Source organism: Notothenia rossii (genome assembly GCF_949606895.1).
Source record: "Notothenia rossii genome assembly, chromosome: 9".
Lineage (NCBI taxonomy): Eukaryota > Metazoa > Chordata > Actinopteri > Perciformes > Nototheniidae > Notothenia > Notothenia rossii.
Genome location: NC_136907.1, coordinates 54,818,199 through 54,839,154, shown reverse-complemented (window position 1 = coordinate 54,839,154; position 20,956 = coordinate 54,818,199). Strand labels below are relative to the sequence as shown.

Below are 20,956 nucleotides of genomic sequence, written 5' to 3'. Positions count from 1 at the left end.
CACACACACACACACACACACACACACACACACACACACACGATTTAAACGCAGACTTTTGTTCCTCCATGTTTCGTTGTTATCGTTTCGCTGAGCGACCCGCGCATTTTTTTCAAACGCTCCCTTTTTTGTTCCATCTGCGGCGGTGATAGGTTTTGTGCGGCTGTACCTTTAGTAATGAATATTAAATGTTGTGAGGAAATCTCTCCACCAATAATTCCAATAAGTAATCCAAAATGTATTCACTTCAGGTTTACGAAAGTATCTGTAATCAGATTACTCGTTTTTCAAATGTAACGCGAGCTGAATACAGTTACTTGATTTTTGTATTCTGATTACGTAACGCCGTTACATGTATTCCGTTGCAACCCAACTGTTAGGGTGAGTGAAGCAGGCAGGACCCAAATGCAGAATAAACAGAACAAATACCTTTATTTCAAGGAACAAAACAGAACACTACTGTACCTCGTGAACACAGTCAATGACAAACAATGAACCAACAATGACAGACAGAAAAACCAGAACTTAAATAAACACAAGACTAATCAAACAAACAAGACACAGGTGAGGAGGGAGGAGAAAACACAGGGGCACCAGGTGAACACAATCGGGTAATCAGGTAGGAGGGAACATAGAAAGAAAGCGACAGGCAAGACAGGGGGTGAAGACTTTTCAAAATAAAACATGAAGCGAAAGACAGAAAAAGACAAAACAAGACAAAACACAACACAGACAGATCGTGACATCAACCCTGGAGATCACACACTTCTCTAAAGCTGACCTGCGCGGCCTGGAGCGAGCAGAAGAGAGACAGACAAAAAAGGAGAGAGGGTTATGAAAAGAGGTGGGGGAGAATCCGGGGGTTTACACGGAGGGAAATACAAAAGAGCGCAGGCACAGTGAGAGAATGGAGGCAAGCAGTTAAACACAATTTTATTGCAAGCCCGAAATCTGTGTCTCTGTTGCTGAGTGGGTGCAAGATCACATAGAGAAAATAATGGATGGGCTGTCTGAGGGAACACGGCTGGGATGAGGGAGAAAAGAGGAGAAACCGCAGAGTCTATTAAAGATAGAATTCAAAAGAAACACAGCCTGTCTTTCTCTTCTTTACTTCCAATCTCCCCTCTCCCTTTATAGCCCTTGTTTCATCTCGGGATAATGTCGAACAAATCAGCAACACGAGCATGTGAATTTAAAGCATCGCTCTCCAAGATGTGAAAATAGCAGTGCTTTATCTCCGAGAGAATATGAACCGCTTAGACTTCATCTGCCCCGTAATATAAAAAAATGCAGATAACCCTGGGAACGCCGGGTTAGGGTGTTCCTAATGTAAAAACACAAACTGAACCACGGATGGGAGCTGGTTTTACTCACATGGGATAACCCGCCAAGGTTAGCCGTGTCAACGCTGAGCTACACATTTAGCCGGTAGTGACTTCAGGAATATGTGAAGTGGAGAGGTCCTGCCGGAGTCAAACTCATGATTATGCATAGCCCAGTGTGAGCTCTGTGACCTTGAGCTAATATTATGCGCTGGTCTGGACCGTGCACTCCACTTCTACCCCGTGCCCCTAAAGGAGGCGTGAGTCAGGGAGCGGAGGGTACGGAGAGAGAGGAGGACAGAGGCGTTGTAGAAGAAGAAAAGGTCACACTACAAACTGAAAGAGAGAAGAAGAGAGTCATAAAGGCACGAGCTGAAAGGTGACACATCACCCCCAGTCAGCCACAATGGAACAGCTAATCATCAGATCTGAGCATTAAGTCATCACTGTTGCTCAACACGTATGAATTGAACAACAGCTTATACATATTTACCAGTTACCGGTGGATGAGCTTTGCTGCTTGTTAAGTTTTAACTAATATAAGCTTGAAAACATCAATATCAAAGTATTAAACCAAAATATGACAATTTGCTTTAATCAGGGCCCCCCGTGTTAAAGGTCCCATGTCATGCTTTTCTGGTTATTACCCGTCCCCTTGTGTTTTATATAGCTTTTTCTGCATGTAAACGGTCTGCAGAGTCACAAACCCTCAAAGTACACCCTGTAGCGAGTAAAACACAGAAAAGACCTGTCTATGCTGCCCCAGTTGGAGATTTTTCTTTTTCCATTTTTTTGTCTTCCTGGTCATACTGACATAACGCTAGACCAAATGGACCAATTGGTCCAAATGGACAATCCGCAGAGCTCCGTACACACACACACTCAGGCTGTTTGTGTGTTCAGGCTGAGCTCCGCGGTGTCTCGCTGTCTCACAGACCCCACGCAGCAACCAGGAAACGACACCAGGAAACGACACCAGTAATCCAGCTCACACTGTCCGCTCCTCGAGCCCCACTGGGCGGACCAGCGAGCCCCGCAATGTCCCGCCAACACGGCACCCAGACCCCACGCAGAATTCTCATCTGTTTGTCATTACTGGTGTCATTTTCTGGTTACTAACAAACGCCATTGTAACAAATAAATTCTGATGTTCCGCTGTAATGGTGGTTGACTATGTTACATAAGTAACCAAATGAGTCCAATGGAGGCGTTTGAGGCAGGGGGGAGTGTGTGGGAGAGAAACTCCCTCTGCAGGGAACGATTTACTATTTGCTATTTAAAATATTTGAATTTCTATGTCTCTATGGTGAAAATTTAGGCATAAACAAGTCGTAGAGTATGTCTGGCAAATGTAAATCCCATGTTCTCATTCTGTTTTTCGTCTGCCCTAACTCCTGATCAGAATATCTGGCTGTTTAACTGCTAAATGCTCCCCTCCTTTCCCCAGCTGGTCTGTCTGTCTGCTGTTTAGTAATGGGCAGGCAGCTTACAGTGGGTTTATGAGAGCTTTTTTGTAGTTGAAAACAGCTGCCTGCTGAGTCTGAAAACAAGGTTGATGAAAGCTATGAGAGCAAACCAAACAGTAGAACTGTGAAGCCAAAATAATGAGCAAAAGGACGCTGAAGTACCCCGTCAAACTGAGTTAATTCATTGTAGATACACAAACTATGGATTAGAGCAGTTTATGTTGGCCATCAGCTGCTCTGAGTAGCCTGGCGGATAGAGGGGGAGGTGACGGGAGGGGGCACAGGGTAAAGGCAGGTCAGAAGAAGAGAGCAGGAGGTCGGAGGGGAAGAGGGAGCGGGTGAAAGGTGGCACCTGATGGGTGGAGCCGTAGGATAAAGAAAGGTAGAAGAAGAGGAGGAGAATCTTCTTTTCAACTTACTGACAGTAATATTGTAATGCATGATGAGAGGAACACCAGGGAAAACACACATGCTGAGATAATTAAAAGGTAGTGACACTCTGTATTATTAAAGCATATAATATATACTGTCCATACATCTTATATATAATGTGTGATTATGTGCTTGTTAAGACACCTGCTGTTTTGGGTCCCTCCGAAGAAGCTGTTTTAAGGAATGTTCATGGAGTTTACATTCATATTAATAAGCAAACCTCTTCCCTTAGGCATTTCTGTCTCATTATCGTGAACGCTACATCACAGGAAGATCTAGAATATAAATGTTATGAAATATGGCATAAATGCCCACTTTGACTCAAGGATGAACGAATGAGAAAATTGTGGTCAAAAGTGAAAGTCATTAGAGGTTTCTCAATACTCAAATTTCCCCTCCTCGGCTCCTATCCTCGACTCCTCTCCTCGAGACTTGGTGCCGCCCACAGGAGATGTGAGCGGAGGACTGAGGAGGGGAACCGAGGAGAGAGGAGTGGAAGCAGCAGGCGCTTAGAGAAATGAGAACTCCTCTCCTCTGAGCGGTCATTTTAAAGAGACGTCCTTTAATGATGACAGGAGGCACAGCAGCACTCTGATGGACAGCTGTGTTCATGACCACTTATATATATTTACTTTTAATTCATTGACAGTGTGGTAAAATGAGACAATAACAGGCTACAGATGCGGACATATACACACACACACACATACACACATATATTTATATAAATATATACAATTTCAGAATCAAACAAGTATGAGAGCACTCTCATAATAACGTAACACAATCAGAGACTGGATATATCCCCCCACCCCCTCCCCCCCCCCCTCCAGTCGCTGAATGGGGAATTGAAATTATGGGCCAAAAGTTGTACAAGTATTAAAAGTAAGCATAGGACACCAAACCAACTGAGACCTGTCTGTCCGCCGCATCTACGCACTGTAGAACACACACACCTACTGCTCATAATCAGGCTACAACCGTTGTGCATTTTATTATGTGAAGCACTAAATGATCTTAGAAAAATATAGACTCTTTGTTTGTAGATATCTACTAAACTACAGCATACAAATAAAGAGAGTAATGTAGTAGGCCTGTTATACTGAGTGATATATATTGTACACACTGCTCTGCTTTCTGCACGTACCTCACAGCTGTTCTCACTGTAAACATCGCGTTGCGATGAAAGCAGATACTAAAATAATATCCAAGGGATGCATGCATGTCATTGGCTGAGATAAGTCCGGCCGTGCGTCACGCCTCCACCGTTCCCGGAAATGCATCCGTGGAGGAGCCGTGGAGGACCCATCAGTGTCTCCTCCTTATAGCTCCTCCAGAGAGCCTCCTCGATGCTCGATGCTCGGTCCTCGGTGTGCACTTAGAGAAATGAGATGTCCTTCAAAATGGCGCGCTGAAATTCATTTCCGGGTCACTACCGGAGGACCGAGGAGTCGAGGAGTCGAGGAAGGAAAATTTGAGTATTGAGAAACCTCTATTGTTACCCCACAAAACAGGATGAAATTATGAGGTAATGTCAATTTGGACAGACATGGGTGTAAAATGCAAACCTACTGTTTGGAAGTGGCACAACCGTTACTTTTTTATGCATGTAAATGGTCTACAAAGGGTAAAATCCCAAAGTTCCCTTCAGAGGAAGTTTCTCTCCCAAACCCCCTGCATGGAAAGCTTCCATTGGACTCCTTTGTTTGCTACTGTAACATAGTGACATCACTAAGTAACACTCGCACTTCTATTTGCTCGCGCCCCATCGCATTTTACACAATAGGCAAAGGGAAAGGACATTTTGGACACATCTCGTAGCAGTTGACCAATCACAACAGAGACGGCTAGTTAACCAATCAGAGCAGACTGGGCTCTGGCTTGAGACAGAGGGTGAAAAGAGAAGCTGCAGCACCAGCAGTATGAGAAAAATAAAGAGCTTTTGATTATTAAAGCATGCAAACATATCACAGTACAGGCACAAAATACAAAATGGAACAAACTAGAACAAACTACAAAATAATTTTCAAAGGGATCACACCAACTCTGACACCAGATTTGGCCGAGAATGACCAATGGCCCTCGCTTACTTCTTACCTCCCTACCTCTGGCGGCCTCACTCGGACCACACCTACCTCCAATTTAAACCTTTGTAGGATCTCAAACCACACCTGTAGAGATTTGTGACTGCATCTTCCAGGGTTGTGAAACTATTGCGGTGATAAAAATGTTATGCCATGCTGTCAGAAACACAAAGACTCACAACATGGAAACAATAGGCGCGTTCACACCAAGTACTTTTCCCACAAAGGTTCCTGAGAACTCTTTAGTTCTCATGAACTAAGTATAGATCGCGTTCACACCGGAAATTAGTTCCTGGGGGTGGATTAGGCAAATGAAGCCGCTGACGTCACTTCTTCTTCTGCTTTGGGTTTACTGGCAGGCCGCAAACAACTTCACGGTGTATACTGCCACCCAAAGTCCCCGGCCAGAAGTCCCCGGAGTTAGGGACTGGCTTCAGTAGAAACTGCTGGGACTCCAAGCAGCTTCTACTGAAGCCTTCCGAGTAAACGACCAAAACGCCGACACCTCCTCATCTCCACCGCTCCCATGTTTTATTTTGTGTTGTCATAAGTTTCTGCGCCGGGCTAATGCTAATGCTAATAATGTAATGAGAGTATAATAAAATGGCGACTTCACAAACGTTTTTGGGAGTTTGAAGGGGCGTGGTTTGCATTCCACCTAGCCAATCAGACACAGGAACCTTTTTCTCCCACGAAAGTCCCTGCTAAAAGGGGGTAAAAAAGGTTCTCTAGAACTAATTTAGTTCCTGGGACTTTTTGGTGTGAACGCAACTAAATCGTAGTTCTCAGGAACCTTTGTGGGAAAAGTACTTGGTGTGAACGCGCCTAATACTAGCGTAGCGGGCTGTAACTATTTCATTTGGAACTTAAATGCAAGTAATTTGTTGGGTTCCATTGTTGACACCGCATATTCTCAAACAAGACTTTTGGCACAGAAAAATCTATCCGACTCCCTTCTCACAAAAGCTCAATACTAATACAAAAGCAATGAAAGAAAAGATAATAAACAGTGCTTGAAATTCCTTTTCATTATTACACAATCCTCTTGGCCTGCACACACACACCCCACACACATACAGTACACGTGTTGGCTCGCGTTGGTAAAAGCCATTCCTCTTGGCAGTGGCACGCGGTGGCATATATGTGGGCGACTTGCCCTTTAAATGTACAGCAGTGAGTTAAGCCTCCAGTGGCCTTTTCCAGGCCCGTCTCCTTCGGCTAAAAATATGACGTAGTGTACACCACCAGAGTGGAGCATTGAAGCAATAAAACACAAACAGTCGCCCGACGAGCCGCCACACACACTGCCATGCACACCCACACAAAATCCCTCTAATACATCAGCTGATTATGATAATCAAACGCGGGATTTGCATACTCGGAGACTAAAAGCACAGTTTTGTACTAAATAATGGATTGCAGAGGAAGGGAACAGTGGCGCAATGCATTGAACAGCTTATTGTGCTAAAGGAAAAGGCTAATAATGATGAATAATGAATGTTCTATTAGGAAGTGTGTGAGTGGGAGGAAGTGAGTGTGGCAGAAAGGGGTTTGCAGTGTGTGTGTTATGTGTTCTTGTGTGGAGGCCACACAGCGTGCCCTCCAGAGACGGACTGAATTAGATAAAACGAGAACAGGGCAACATGTCCACACGACAACTGAATTAAAGAGGCGATCGACACTAACCAAACTTCAATGGCGGATCAATGGCAAATCAATGTTAAACAATTAGCCGCGGATCTTCATGACCTATTTAAACCATGTCTCGCTGTAAGACAAACAGACGAGGAGCCAGAGGAGATTGTTTTCAATATCGTCTGACATTTCACTGTGAGTGCAGAACAAAAGGGAATTTCCCCCCACATTCGCCGCGAGAATGGATTTGATTGAAAGTTCAGACGGAATTTAAAACTTGTCACAGTACAAAGGTCTGTCTTCTGAAGTCACAAGTGCTCCTCAGAGGCTGGCTGCTTTATGCTTCTTTGGGGGGTTTATGTTCGAGTGCCTCTGCATAATTGAAAGCTTTTCTTTGTTATGTGTGTCTCCGCATTGATTAGAGAGGAGAGCAGTCAAAGTAGAGCGAGCATATTTACATGCATGTCTGTGACACACACCTGTGAGTAACACCATTTGCATACCTTTTTTTGGTGAGGTTTTTAATGGTTTCTTTTAAAGTGTGTTCTCACATCGTGCCAATTATATTTATTGGAATTTTAGTGAAGTTAAGTATAACTTGGTTATTATTCTGACAGTTTTGGCATCATTTCCATTTGTTGTGATTCATTTATAATTATCAAATAAATCGATTCCAGTCTGGCAGGGGCAAAATAAATAATGATCCAGATTATCAGAGGAGGTGTTAATAAGCCAACAGTTTATAAATGATCCTACCACTTTATTTGAAGATAAAATTGCATGTGTGTCGACATGTTGGTAATGAATCCCTCATAACACTATGGCAACAGCTGTCGGCAAAAGTTGACCTTGTCACTTATATAGGATAGAATAGCTCGATGACGCAAAGGGTAAAATGCGAACCAAACTACTCTGCCAAGCACAAAGCATATTGGTGCTCCTTTCGTTTTTGCACCTGTGTAAACAAGATACTGTATTATCATTGCCTTTCTACAGGAAGTTCACAAAGTCACTGTTACATCATCCCTTGGGTTGTGGACAACCATTTCAAAAGTGGCGTTTTGGCAATAGCCAGACTTAGCAACGCCATGAAGCCTACCATGTTTTATCATTTATTTCACTCTAAATGGAAATATCATTAACACAATTAACATCATGCTGTATAAAAGAAGACAGGAAACTAGATATTGAGACCATAAACTCATGAGGAAAATGGTTGAATAGGACATAAATCAAGTTAGGTATTGTCATTATCTCATAGATTTCTGAACAATTGGTCTTCATTTTTGGAAACTAGTGTAGTCGACCCCTGCTGGCCCTTAAGAGGAAGTTTGAAGCAATTCAGCATTGGCTTCTCTTTGTCAGACCTGGACCTTGCTGTTTTGGTGCACATTTTGACCCTTTTTTATTCAAATGAGCCTCATTCAAAAAGCAGTACACTTGTCAAAGATCAGCAACTATAGCCACACAAAGTTACAGTGACATTTTTAGTGTCCTCAGAGTGTTGAAGCAAGTTTAGACTGACAGTGTGGGATATTAAATCCCAAGTTCAATTTCTCTCTTTACCTGTTAAATTCCTTGCCAAAAGTGTTGATAAATGCCTGTCAGGACTGTGAGCTCACAACTTTAACAGCCTTAAATCCTCTTTCAAATAACTTTGATAAGTCTCACTTATTTTGTAGCTACATCCATGTGTTTCTGGATCCCAGCAAGGAAATTGGTGAATCTAATGTCATTGTCAGTGACAGAAATAATAATGCAAAACTATGACAATAAATCCCACATTTTATTTCTGCCCTTTTCATAATCAGGGACTTATTAGGCAGTGAATGCAAATTAAATGTGCCTCGTCTGCTTATTTGGTGATATGAGGTAATAACCCTTGATTTAGCTGCTCTTAGTTTTAAAAAACAAGATTTTAGTGTATTATAGTTTGGCAAAAGCGAATTATCATAATAAAATGGTTACTTTAATCAAACATTTATTTAAACAAATTGTCAAAACATACTTACATTTAAGGGCTTAGCCTCTTTCCTAACCCCAATCATTGTTATACACTTCCTTACTGATAAATACGACTTGCAGTTAAAGGGGTCCTATTATACAGTACAAATGCTATTTAGTGTCTCTACTGTTTCATGTTTCCATGTTTTAATGTTCAAAAACCTCTTTATTTTTTTCCTACTGCCTGTGCTGCAGCACCTCTTTTCTCCCTCTGTCTGAAACCGAAGCCCAGTCTGCTCTGATTGGTTAACTGGCCGGCTCTGTTGTGATTGGCCAAGCACTTAGAGAAGTCTATCACGTACTATGTGTTGGAGCGCTAGCCAATAGAAGCACTAGTGTTACAAAACGATGTCACTATGTGGCAGAAATAAACACAGGAGTCCAATTAAGGCGTTTTAAGCAGGGGGGGGGGGGGAGAAGCCCCCTTTGGACGGAACTTTGGGATATTGGCCTTTACCGACAATTTAAATGCACAAAAACCTATATACCACACTACAGGGAAGCAAAACTCAAAATGCATAATAGGGCCCCTATGATCCTTTCCTTGATTTTGAGGGACACAATCCTGCTATACCTGTGTCTAAGCACTTGTTTGTGTTTTGCATGAGGCCCAGATGGGGATCCGTTGCTTTCCAGATGGGAGAGAAGGAGAAGACATGAGATGATGGCAGAGCTAACCACAGCCAGCCCAGAGAGGAGTTGACTTTAATTACTATTCACTGTGTGTAGATGTTGGCCTCAGCTTTGTGCTGTGCTCTATTAACCCCACTTCCTGACCTGCTCTCAACTGTTTCTTCTCTCTCCAGGTCACACACACACACACACACACACACACACACACACACACACACACACACACACACACACACACACACACACACACACACACACACACACACACACACACACACACACACAGACAGACAGACAGACAGACAGACAGACAGACAGACAGACAGACAGACAGACAGACAGACAGACAGACAGACAGACAGACAGACAGACAGACAGACAGACAGACAGACAGACAGACAGACAGACAGACAGACAGACAGACAGACAGACAGACAGACAGACAGACAGACAGACAGACAGACAGACAGACAGACACTTGTATCCATAGTCACGCCTTGGCTCCTTGTTATCTGTTTGCGATGACTGTGCCAAGTTTAGGTTCAGCCATGGCAGGAGGAGAGTCGGTGTCATTACACCTCCTTCTTTAAAGCCACCTCGAAACCTCGAAAGACTTTCTTTGAAACAGTCCCACACATGCACACAAACACTTACACACCCTCAGCCAAAGCTAATGACATCTCAGTGGTAGAGAGCCACGCTTTTATTTCCAACAAGGCTCTCTGAACTCAAACGGGCAACGTCCCAAATGAATTTGCAGTTTTTTTCCCTGATCTTTTTTTCCCCTGATTTTTCCTTTTTTCCTCTGAATTGGTGGGCCTGCTCCAAATCGATTGGCTGACCCTCTGCCCTGCTTGACACCGCCTGGCAGATATAAAAAGAGCTGGCATAAGCCCCGGCCCCCAGCGAGACCACCACCCAGCCTTGTTGTGGAGTTTGACTGACTCACAGTTGTCCTATACAGGCCTGCGGTTCTTTTGAAGTCGCCCCATAGAAGATGAATAGCTTCCCTCTCCTCCTTGCAGATGAGATTGGAGGATATTCTCCCACCTGTGTGCCCTTGCAAACTCTCCCTGATGTTTTTCTGGGAATTGAACCTTACTGCCAATCTCAGGGCTCAGCGGTGCCACTGTACTGCCTATTGCATATTTTTTCATTTGAGCCATTTTCCCACATTTTTGTTTTTCTGCTAGTGTAACCTCACCTCCCTCTCAGCCCCACACATCACAGCGACCACACAAACACACACTCACCCTGAATTTGTGGGGAAAACATCCACATTCATTAGGCTAATGCACAGCTGTGGAAAAAAAAAAACCTTTTTCCTGCTGTTTTTATGATTTATCGCGCTGCGGAAATGTGAAATTGTGTATTCGGGATATTAGTTATTTAAATGATTTAGAGGTCGGCATACTGTAGAGTACTTTTCCTCCTCGCTTCTTGATTTATGGTTATTGCAGAAATGTGAAATTGAGTATATGAGTATAAGCATATTACCTTATGATAATATAAGTAATTGAAGAGATTTAGGAGTCTGGGGAGGCCGGGTGTTGCATACACAACCGCCAATAAGGAAAATGGAAATGGCAGCTTATCAGGCTGAAATCGCACTCCAAGCAGGGAGACACATCAGTAAATTTGGCTTTTGTGGCCGGTGCCTTCATATTGTTTGGCTTTTGATATATTTGATGGTGTATCACGGGGGCTATATGAAACTCAGGAGTTATGAGATGTCATATTATTGAAGTTAAGCGGATGTGAAATATGTTGATATCCAGTTGTTGTTGTTGTTAGAATATTGTTTGGGTATTCTCACACGCTGACAGGTTGCTGAAAGATATTCCAAAGCTGTGCCAAAGCTGTAGCCATAAAATAACCTCCGCCGTTATATCTGCTTGAGTGCGTTATCCTTATTATACTTTCCTATTAATCTAGGAGGAACAGATAAGGGTGATAGGTCAGCCTTAAATGGATTTGGTTTCCTCTGGTTGGGTTCCCCTGCTCCTGACTGACTCTGAGCAGCGCCTTCAATCAGTGCCACCGCTCACTGTGGTAATGATGGCCGGGGCTTCATTAAGAAGCTCGTTAAGTCCCCTCGTTAAGCTGCAGGGCCGTTAAGACTTTGATTGTTAATGGTTCTTCGTTAAAAAAGAGTGAATCTCCCATGGTGGTCCCGACCGGCCCGCTGTTTTGTCCAATTGGCCCCAATTGGCCCCTATATAAGACGCAGAGCAAGTCTAAACTCAGTGTAGGGTTCAAATGTAAGACTTTTCAGTGGACTCGTTTCACTGAAAAAGTCCTTTCAACAATATCCAATGTGAAAACCTCCACAGTTGGCAGCAGCAACCTTTGGTTAAGTTTATACCTCTGACCTTTTATACAAAAGAAAAAGCCAGGCAGAGATAGTTTTGACAGTAACCGGACCTAATAGCTCACCTTAATGGCCTATTGTTTTCTGTGAGCATGCTGCTTTGTCTGTGGATGGTTACGAAATAAGACGTGTGTTTGTTTGTTTTTCTCCTCGCTGGTAATTTCAGGCGATTTAGCTCACACAGTTTTGCTCACCCAGCACTGATTGTACACCATTTCCTCGTGTCATTTTGAAATATGGCGAAATTAAGGCTTACACCTGTTTGCGTGAATGTTTTGCAGCAGTGCTTCTGCCAGTTGGCTATTTGTTTGCTTTACTTTAACTACACATGTATAGATGGGGCTGTCATTTAGTTTACAGGGCAGGTCTTAATGTTGCAGTAAATATTGAGCATAGTCAAAGTTATAGATGTTGTTTTTTGGGATAAATAACCCAAACATCCATCCTTTCATCGTCAAACAATAATCTAGATTCAGGTCGCGATGGAAGCAGTTCTAGCAGAGAGAAACCCATTTCTTCGCCTGTTACTCGCATTCTAGTTCTTTCGGTCATGACCCACCCTTCATGACCATAGGTAAGAGTATGAACGAAGATGGACCAGTAGATTGAAAGCGTTGCCTTCTGGCTCAGCTCTTTGTTTGTCACAAAGGTTTAATTAATTCAGAAGGACAAATCAAGCAAGAACAAATGTCTGAAGCTTAATAGTAGAAGCTAGTTCTATTTCAGTTGTATATTAGGTCTATTTCTAGTAAAAGTGCACACTGTTCTCACACAACACTCACCATGGAGCATACTGTAGAGTGCTTTCATGTTTCCCGATTTGCATTGCCATTTCAATAAAGGGATCTTTTGAAGGTGAATTGTTGTTTACCTTTTGACTTTGTGCCAAATTATTCACACCATTCTACCTTTCAACTTTCAGACATGTGTGAACTTATGATTGCTTTTCTTAAACAACCTTGTCAACATCCATACTTATCATTTACCTCCCAGAAAGCCGGCATATCCAATGCTATCCCCCCCACCCTGAACAAATACCGATCCTCAAAGTAGACGAACATTTCGATTCACAGTATCCATTCTCATTTCATTTAGTACATTTGCTTTAGCCGTTGCCATGCAGCAATGCTTTCCTGAGCTAACCCCCCCGCCCCCTCACTCCCTGCATAACTGTCTCTCCGATCTTCTCTCCCTTCAAAAGTCACAATGTCACACTTTCTTGGATGTGGCGGCTAATTTGGCACTTTTTTTTCTCGGTTGCTATTCGATCCACGTAGGTGAGGGGTAATGAGATTTAATCTTGGTGTTCTGGGCGCATCCCGCTGCCGTGTCTCTCTTCGGGGACGGAGGACAGTGTGGAGCCTTTCCTGATATTACCTCTCGCTGCATGAGAGGACGCTGAGCGCTCCGCTGCTCTGCTATCACCCAAACCGTGATCCAATAAAGCTCAACACGAGTCTGTGATCGATTCAGCTTGTCCCGCTCCCATGCACTGCTATACTCTCCTCATACACACCTATTAGTTAGGGAATAATTGATTGGCCTACTGTTCATTATTCCTTTGATTTGGTGCTTTCATTATATTGCCACGGCACTGCATGTGCACAGACTAGTAAACTCCTTTCGTCCACAGCTGCTGGGAAGTGAATAGAGGCTTTAAGAGCGAGCAGGGGAAAAGTGATCTGGATATAATCGGGTATCTAGAAGATCCTGGTTCATAACTGCTCAAAATGCATTCATAGAGACACGAGACACTGCACAATGAGAAAAAATGTGTGTGAGGGAGGGAGGTTTTCTGGGTTTGTCTTTTGTCTGCGTCTGTTTAAATTCATCATATCCCGGAGGCATGCGGAGGATAATCTGCTTGTTTTGTCTTCAATGCCTTGTCTCGAAAAAACAAACTTAATTTTTAACGGGTGTTTACTCTTGTCTTTCTCTCCCACCCTAATTTTCTCTTTCCACATCTTTCCACTTTCCATTTCCTCCTTTCTTGCTTCTATTTTGCTCCATTCCCCCCGCTCTTCAACCCCCCCCCCCATCCAATCTTCTCTCACCTAGCTCCACACCGACATGGACAGGAATGATGGACGCACTAAGTACGTCCTGCGAGGCGAGGGGGCTGGCTCGGTCTTTGTGATCGACGAGAAGACCGGTAACATTCACGTCACCAAGCCACTGGACCGAGAGGAGAAGGACGAGTACCGCCTCGTCGCCACGGCCACCGACAGGCAGACGGACCGGGCCCTGGAGCCCTCGTCACAGTTCATAATTCGGGTGCAGGATATCAACGACAACCCACCTATCTTTGACGACGGCCCCTACATCGCCATCGTGCCTGAAATGGCAAATATAGGTACAGAAAAAAGGGATGGGAAGTGGAGGGAGGAGGGTTTCAGTGTGAAATGAACATATAAGACATTACGCAATAATGAATAAATATGAATACATGAAGTAGAATGCATAAATATTGCATAAATTGCGGAAAAAAGAAAGAAAGAAATCCGTAAATCTACATTTGAAATGTAATTCCTTATCGGTATTATTGAATGTTATTTTTCTTCATAGAATTGTTGTATGTTTTAAAAGTATTTTTTTAAGTCTGTCATTATTACTTATTACATTATTCCCAATGGCTCTTTTATTGCATAATGCACATGAAAGAGCAGTTGTCCCCAGTGTCCGCCCCCCCTCACCTCTTAGCCAATCATCATGCTCCCCCAGTCTTTAGCAAGGAGCTAAGCCTTGTAAGCTAGTGCAACAAAATGCTAGATGATTACTGAATTTACCAATTTGAAGCTGCCGCTGCCATATTCACAGTTGGAATACAATAATGAACCTCTAATTCAGCTTAAGAACCCCAGCTAAGTTGTTGGTTGGCTTGTGAGCCTGGGTTTTTTAGCATTAGCATTCATGTTAAAAGCTAATGATAGCAGCAGCAGCTAGCCGCTCAGTTTAATGTTAGCTCTCTCGCTATCCAAAATCACTCTTTTCCTTCCTGAGCAAATTGCATTGTGGGATTATTAGTTAAGAGCACCATTAATTTGCTTAACTATGGGGTAAACATTTGTTACATAATTTGTTAAGTGGCATTATTAACAAAAGCATTGAATAAATATTAATATTTGTACAAGTTAAATTGGAAATACAAATTATAAAATGTATTTCTTAATAATAAAGTGGGCTTTACATTTTTTTAATACAAAACATAAATACTTATATATGCGTTATTAATTTATTTCATCTTCATCTCTTTTTACTCATAAAATATTGAGCCCTTTGAGAGAGCACACTGTGCCCTTGTACCCACTAACAAATCAGTTCTTTTTTTATAATCTAATCATATTTACAAGTGAAGCTGCTCAAAGCTGTCCCATTATGATCATCTGAACTTTCTGCTGTGATCTGACATGCTCAGCAGCCCACAGAAACCCAATTTGTTGTATTACATGAATACATTCCACCACAACGCCATCTGCCATTCAAACAGCAGTGAAGAATTACATTTTCCACGATAGAAAGATGATTACATTTAATCTTCAGACCAGAAGACAACATGGTACCGCTATTATAGTCTGATCAAGTAACCTTTGTACAAGCTCAACATGAGGCAACAGAATTCTAATCCTGGATTTAAAGAAGGGCTCTCCTGGTTCATCATTTGACAGATCACAGTTTGTCCTCGACCCTTTTTTCACATTTCTTAATCTCATCTTTCATGTTCCTTCTCCGTTGTGATTGAGTAATGAGGACAAAAACGATAAAAAAAATAATCCTAATAGCTGGGATAGGAATTTAGCTTGATTGAGTGGTTTATTGAGGTCTCATTCTGTACACAAACTAAGGCTGTAGCATTTTATTGGTTGGCTGTTTAATCAGAATAAAGCATCAGCCAGTCACTGCTGTCGAGCTGCAGAATGATGAATGTCCCACTTGACCACAGCTAGACAGTGTGTTTTATTATTCCTATCTCAGAGGGCTGAACTGTCTGTAGGTATTTTATTCAACAGCTTCGAATTGATACTCACAAGAACTGTGCTGGAGACAGATATCAATAGTCTTCAGCTAAATTAAATCAGCGATTGACTCAGCACTGGAAACCTCTTTCAGATTAACTCTTGCGTAAACACCTGTTATTAAAAGCAATTGAAGTGTGACATAAAATTATATTTGAAATACAATGAAGCTGCAGCTATACAGCCGTTATAAGACATTACTGCAATAACATTACTGTCTGCTAGGATTTTACTCGCATTGTGTAACCATTTTACCTTGAAGAATTTCTTCTTTTTGTCCTCCTCCATCTCTTGGCTTTATTTTCAGGCTTTAGAAAATCTAGCCTGTGTCTGGAGAATTTAGCCAACCACAAGCGTTTATAGAGAGAGATTGTTCCTAGTACAAATGTACAAATCCAGATTCACATGCGCATCCCTTCAGACTGTGAAAGTACGATTACAGCCAGGTACAAACCCCGTAAAAACATCTCAAACATTTCCATTAGCAGAAACGAGCTCCAGGTCCTAAAACGTGTTTTGCCACATTTGTGTTTTTACATTTGCATCGCTTTTGAAAGTGCTGTGCGTTTCTCTTAATGGAAGTGTTTTAGTCCGTTTTAACGCGTTTGCACCTGTCGGCCACCGTATAAAAAGATTGATATAATGGTGTAGTATTGCTGCTATTCAAGCGTTGGTAACAACTGCCTGCACTGCAAAGCAACCCAAAAAAGGTTGACGGATTTATCAAGGAGAGTCGGACCATTTTTCAAATGTAGAGAGAATGTTACTAATAGTTTAGCCTTCCGTTTTTTGTATCTGGCCAGAAGGCTATGGCTAAGAAGACTAAACTATTAGCAACTTGTTGTCTCTATCTCTAAAAAACTTTGCCGATTCTGTTTTAAAGTATGCAGGGCTTTGTTGGACAATGAGATGCCATGTTCTACTCTGCACCAATCAGAGACAAGCTGAGCTTTAATCTGTTAAATAAATAATACTTATTAAGATATATATTTTTTCAACTTGGGTGGTGCTTATTAAATCATGAATCTTCAAAGTTATCTAAAAATACTTCAGGCGCTTTTCGGGGACTTGCAGCAAACACACATAAATGGAAAGATATGATCATTCATGTAAAAAAAAAAATGAACAGGAAATGATTTTAGGCTACTACTAAAAATGATAATAATATACAATAAAAATGTGTTATCTCATTAATAAAGTGTTTGTATGAAGTAGATTTTCATTAACAGCTCTTATATTAAAGGTTAAGTTCCACACACAAGGTGAGAACAAATCCGTAAAATGAAATGCTATGTATTTAGTAGTGTTGACAGTTTAATTTTCTAAGCCAAACTGATATGGTATTCAAAACAAGCAACACTGTACCCCTCGAGCGATTTCCAAATTATAGCACTTAATTTACTGAAATATAATTAAGTAATAACAGAGATTAACCTGCTCTGGCTCTAATGAACGAACAGCTCGGTGTTGCATGTCCATACGATATGTTAATAGCAGGCCTCTTTGATCTTTGCAGTGTTTTCACTTTAGGCTTGCAGACTTTCAAGTCAAAGGCACTCTGAGAACCACTGTGCAAACATGTACTAATGTAGGATATCAGGCTGGCAGGTGCAAAGAGGAAAGTGAAATATTCCCCTCTGTGTAGATTCAACACAGTTTTGTGTCTATGTAGCATAAGTCAAAATGCAAGGATCTGCCCTTTCCAGATTGTAACACCTAGATATTGCTTCTAAAGGACTTTCAGTGCAGATTTAAACTAAAAGCAGCAAACAGTAAAGGGCATTTGCACTGGTATTGTTTCTTTATATATAAGCCACATGCTTTAGCTCCCTTGAAAAATCTACATTCTCAAATATATGATACTGTGCGATAAGATAAGGTACGGTATGATAAGACAATATACGATACGATTCAATAAGATACGAAACAATTCAATAATATTTTATTCTCACAACAATTTCTTCAACAAGTTATTTCTTACTTCAAAGCAGCGCCATTAAAAACGTCAACAAGGGCAAATATTAAAGAAAGAAACAAGGAAACAGACATTCAACAAAGCATTTCAATTACTGTCTGAGGACAACATGCTCAAGCCTCTACTTATTTCCTGGGGATTTAACTGTCTTCATTTGAGGATTGTCTGGTGCACAAAAGAGTGCTTCAGTCAATCTTTATTATACAGTTGCAAGAAAAAGTATTTGAACCATTTGGAACTACCTGGATTTCTGCATAAATTGGTCATAAAATGTGTTCTGATCTTCATCTAAGTCACAACAATAGACAAACACAGTCTGCTTAACCTAAAACCACACAAACAATTATATGTTTTTATGTTTTTATTGAACACACCATGTAAACATTCACAGTGCAGGGTGGAAAAAGTATGTGAACCCTTGGATTTAATAACTGGTTGACCCTCCTTTGGCAGCAATAACCTCAACCAAACGTTTCCTATAGTTGCATATCAGACCTGCACAACGGTCAGGAGGAATTTTGGACCATTCCTCTTTACAAAACTGTTTCAGTTCAGCAATATTCTTGGGATATCTGGTGTGAATCGCTTTCTTGAGGTCATGCCACAGCATCTCAATTGGGTTGAGGTCAGGACTCTCACTGGGCCACTCCAGAAGGCGTATTTTCTTCTGTTGAAGCCATTCTGTTGTTGATTTACTTCTGTGCTTTGGGTCGTTGTCCTGTTGCATCACCCATCTTCTGTTGAGCTTCAATTGGTGGACAGATGGCCTTAAGTTCTCCAGCAAAATGTCTTGATAAACTTGAGAATTCATTTTTCCGTCGATGATGGAAATCTGTCCAGGCCCTGAGGCAGCAAAGCAGCCCCAAACCATGATGCTCCCTCCACCATACTTCACAGTTGGGATGAGGTTTTGATGTTGGTGTGCTGTGCCTTTTGTTCTCCACACATAGCGTTGTGTGTTCCTTCCAAACAACTCAACTTTGGTTTCATCTGTCCACAGAATATTTTGCCAGTAGTGCTGTGGAACATCCAGGTGCTCTTTTGCAAACTTCAAACGTGCAGCAATGTTTTTTCTGGACAGCAGTGGCTTCCTCCATTTTATGACCAACTTATGCAGAAATCCAGGTAATTCCAAAGGGTTCACATACTTTTTCTTGCAACTGTAAATCGTGCAACCCTGTAACTCTGATCAGATGGTAACAATTCAGGTTCCCTGTTCAGGACAACGTTGGGATCAGATTCAATGTGATTGCTATGTTCATAGTTTCCAAAACACTTGAGATACACATTTATTTTTATTAAGAAGGACATATTTTGCTCATCTTCAGGTTTAGGTTTGTATTTTGTGTCTCTACAGTGACATGTTTCCTTACTTTAATGTTCAAAAAGCTCTTTATTTTTCTCATACTGCCTGTGGTGCACTCTTTTCACCCTCTGTCTGAAACCACAGTTGTTGGAGAGAAAACTAATCTGCTGTGAACGTTGGGATGTTAGCATTTGAATACAGAAAAACCTTTTTAAGGCGTCTTTAAAGTTTGATAGAGACATATTGCATTTAACAGACTGTTTCTAATCCTATGGTGGAAATGTATCTTATAAGTTCATGTAAGTTAAACATCTTACATCAGACAGTTCATTTCTTTTTGTAGAAGTTTTATGCCAGTACTCAAATGCACTTTTTGTGTTGGCAGCCAGCAGGTCAGGCGGTGCCGTTCAATTTTATGACTCTGTTGGCATGAAATTGCATCTCTGTTTCCGCCTGCTCAGACCAGACGGAATACATTTCATGGCTGGAGCTGGCGGATGTGCACACACGGACCTCGCTAAAACCCGAAAGATCAAATGCAAATTGGAATACAATTGCAATGCAATGCAGGCAGAATCTGTAATGCGCTAGATAAATGGGTGATTTTTAATAATACTGTCACCACAGCTGCTCGTAGGATGTATGAGGTATTTTCCCCTGTTGTTGATTAAATACCTGTAGACACCATACAGCAGGGGGAATGATGCAGTTCCCCCCCCCCCCCCCCCCTCCCCCCTCCATATGCACTCTCCAGTTTAAGATATGCAGAGTTTGTAATTATGCCCAGGCTTGTGTTAATAATATGCTTATTATTATTATAATGGGGTTATGTAATTATGCCCCTAAACAGAGTATTGTTTTCATTGCAGTATTTGTCATTTCATTGTAAATGCATGGTGTATAGCGTAAAATGTACAAATGGTGCAAATAGAAACAGCTTGTGTTGTACTCCATAAAAAGAAGACATCATCTGGTTATTAGTGATGCCGTCTATTCATATTCAAGCCATGTTGCTGCTCTGGGATAGTTTCTTTTTCCAGAGAAGAGCAGTTTTTCTCGGCTCATTAGGAAACAGTTGGCCGTGTTTAAACGGGACACGGAGCTGACGGGTTGGGCCGAATCGGCAACCAACCCTGGCTCCACCTGCGAGTAATAAGCCTCTTTCACACGTTGCAAATTCAAGAATGAGTTGGTCACACCCACCTGCACTGGAACCCCTTGTTTGTGCTTGCAGCCACTTTCAGGAAAATAGAGCACTCCGTATTTGAAGTAATTCACTCTGAAATCCTTTTTACTGTAGCAGGATTTGTGGATTCTGAGAAAATGAATAAATTGAGCCACTACTCCAGTAGAAAGAAGAGAACAAGTGGGTTTCTGGGGAAAACACATTCAAATCAATCAAGAGTTGATTGCAGATGCCTCAGGTGTAATGTAGATGTTCTTGTTCTACCAACTAGGTCAGGGTTAGAAATCACTATGAAACATTGTCCTGTTTCCTGTTGACATTGACATATGGCGCTGTCTTCGTATCAGATAATCTTTACCCCCAAAACCCACATTACACTTAGTCAAGTATATTCGTGAGAACAGAGCGTGGTCATTCTTCGAAAGAGCAGAGAAACTGTGGTTGGATTGCTTACAAATGTGACAAATGGACGTCTTCCCAATTTAATCAGAAATTATAGAGGATTATATATTTATCTTCCCCTTTCAAA

The 20,956-nt window shown here is 41.8% G+C and overlaps 1 protein-coding gene across 4 annotated transcripts in view; it reads left to right on the top strand.

Moving 5' to 3' along the window:
• Positions 1-20,956, top strand: part of cdh24b (cadherin 24, type 2b) — a 176,617-nt gene that overhangs the window by 73,940 nt on the left and 81,721 nt on the right. For 2 of the 4 annotated variants that reach the window (XM_079651806.1, XM_079651807.1), the window contains exon 3: positions 14,006-14,300. In XM_079651806.1, coding sequence (XP_079507932.1) covers positions 14,006-14,300 — 295 coding nt within the window. Of the gene's footprint in view, positions 1-14,005; positions 14,301-18,627; positions 19,061-20,956 lie in introns of those variants that run through there. The other 2 variants (XM_079651809.1, XM_079651808.1) reach the window with 2 other exon arrangements.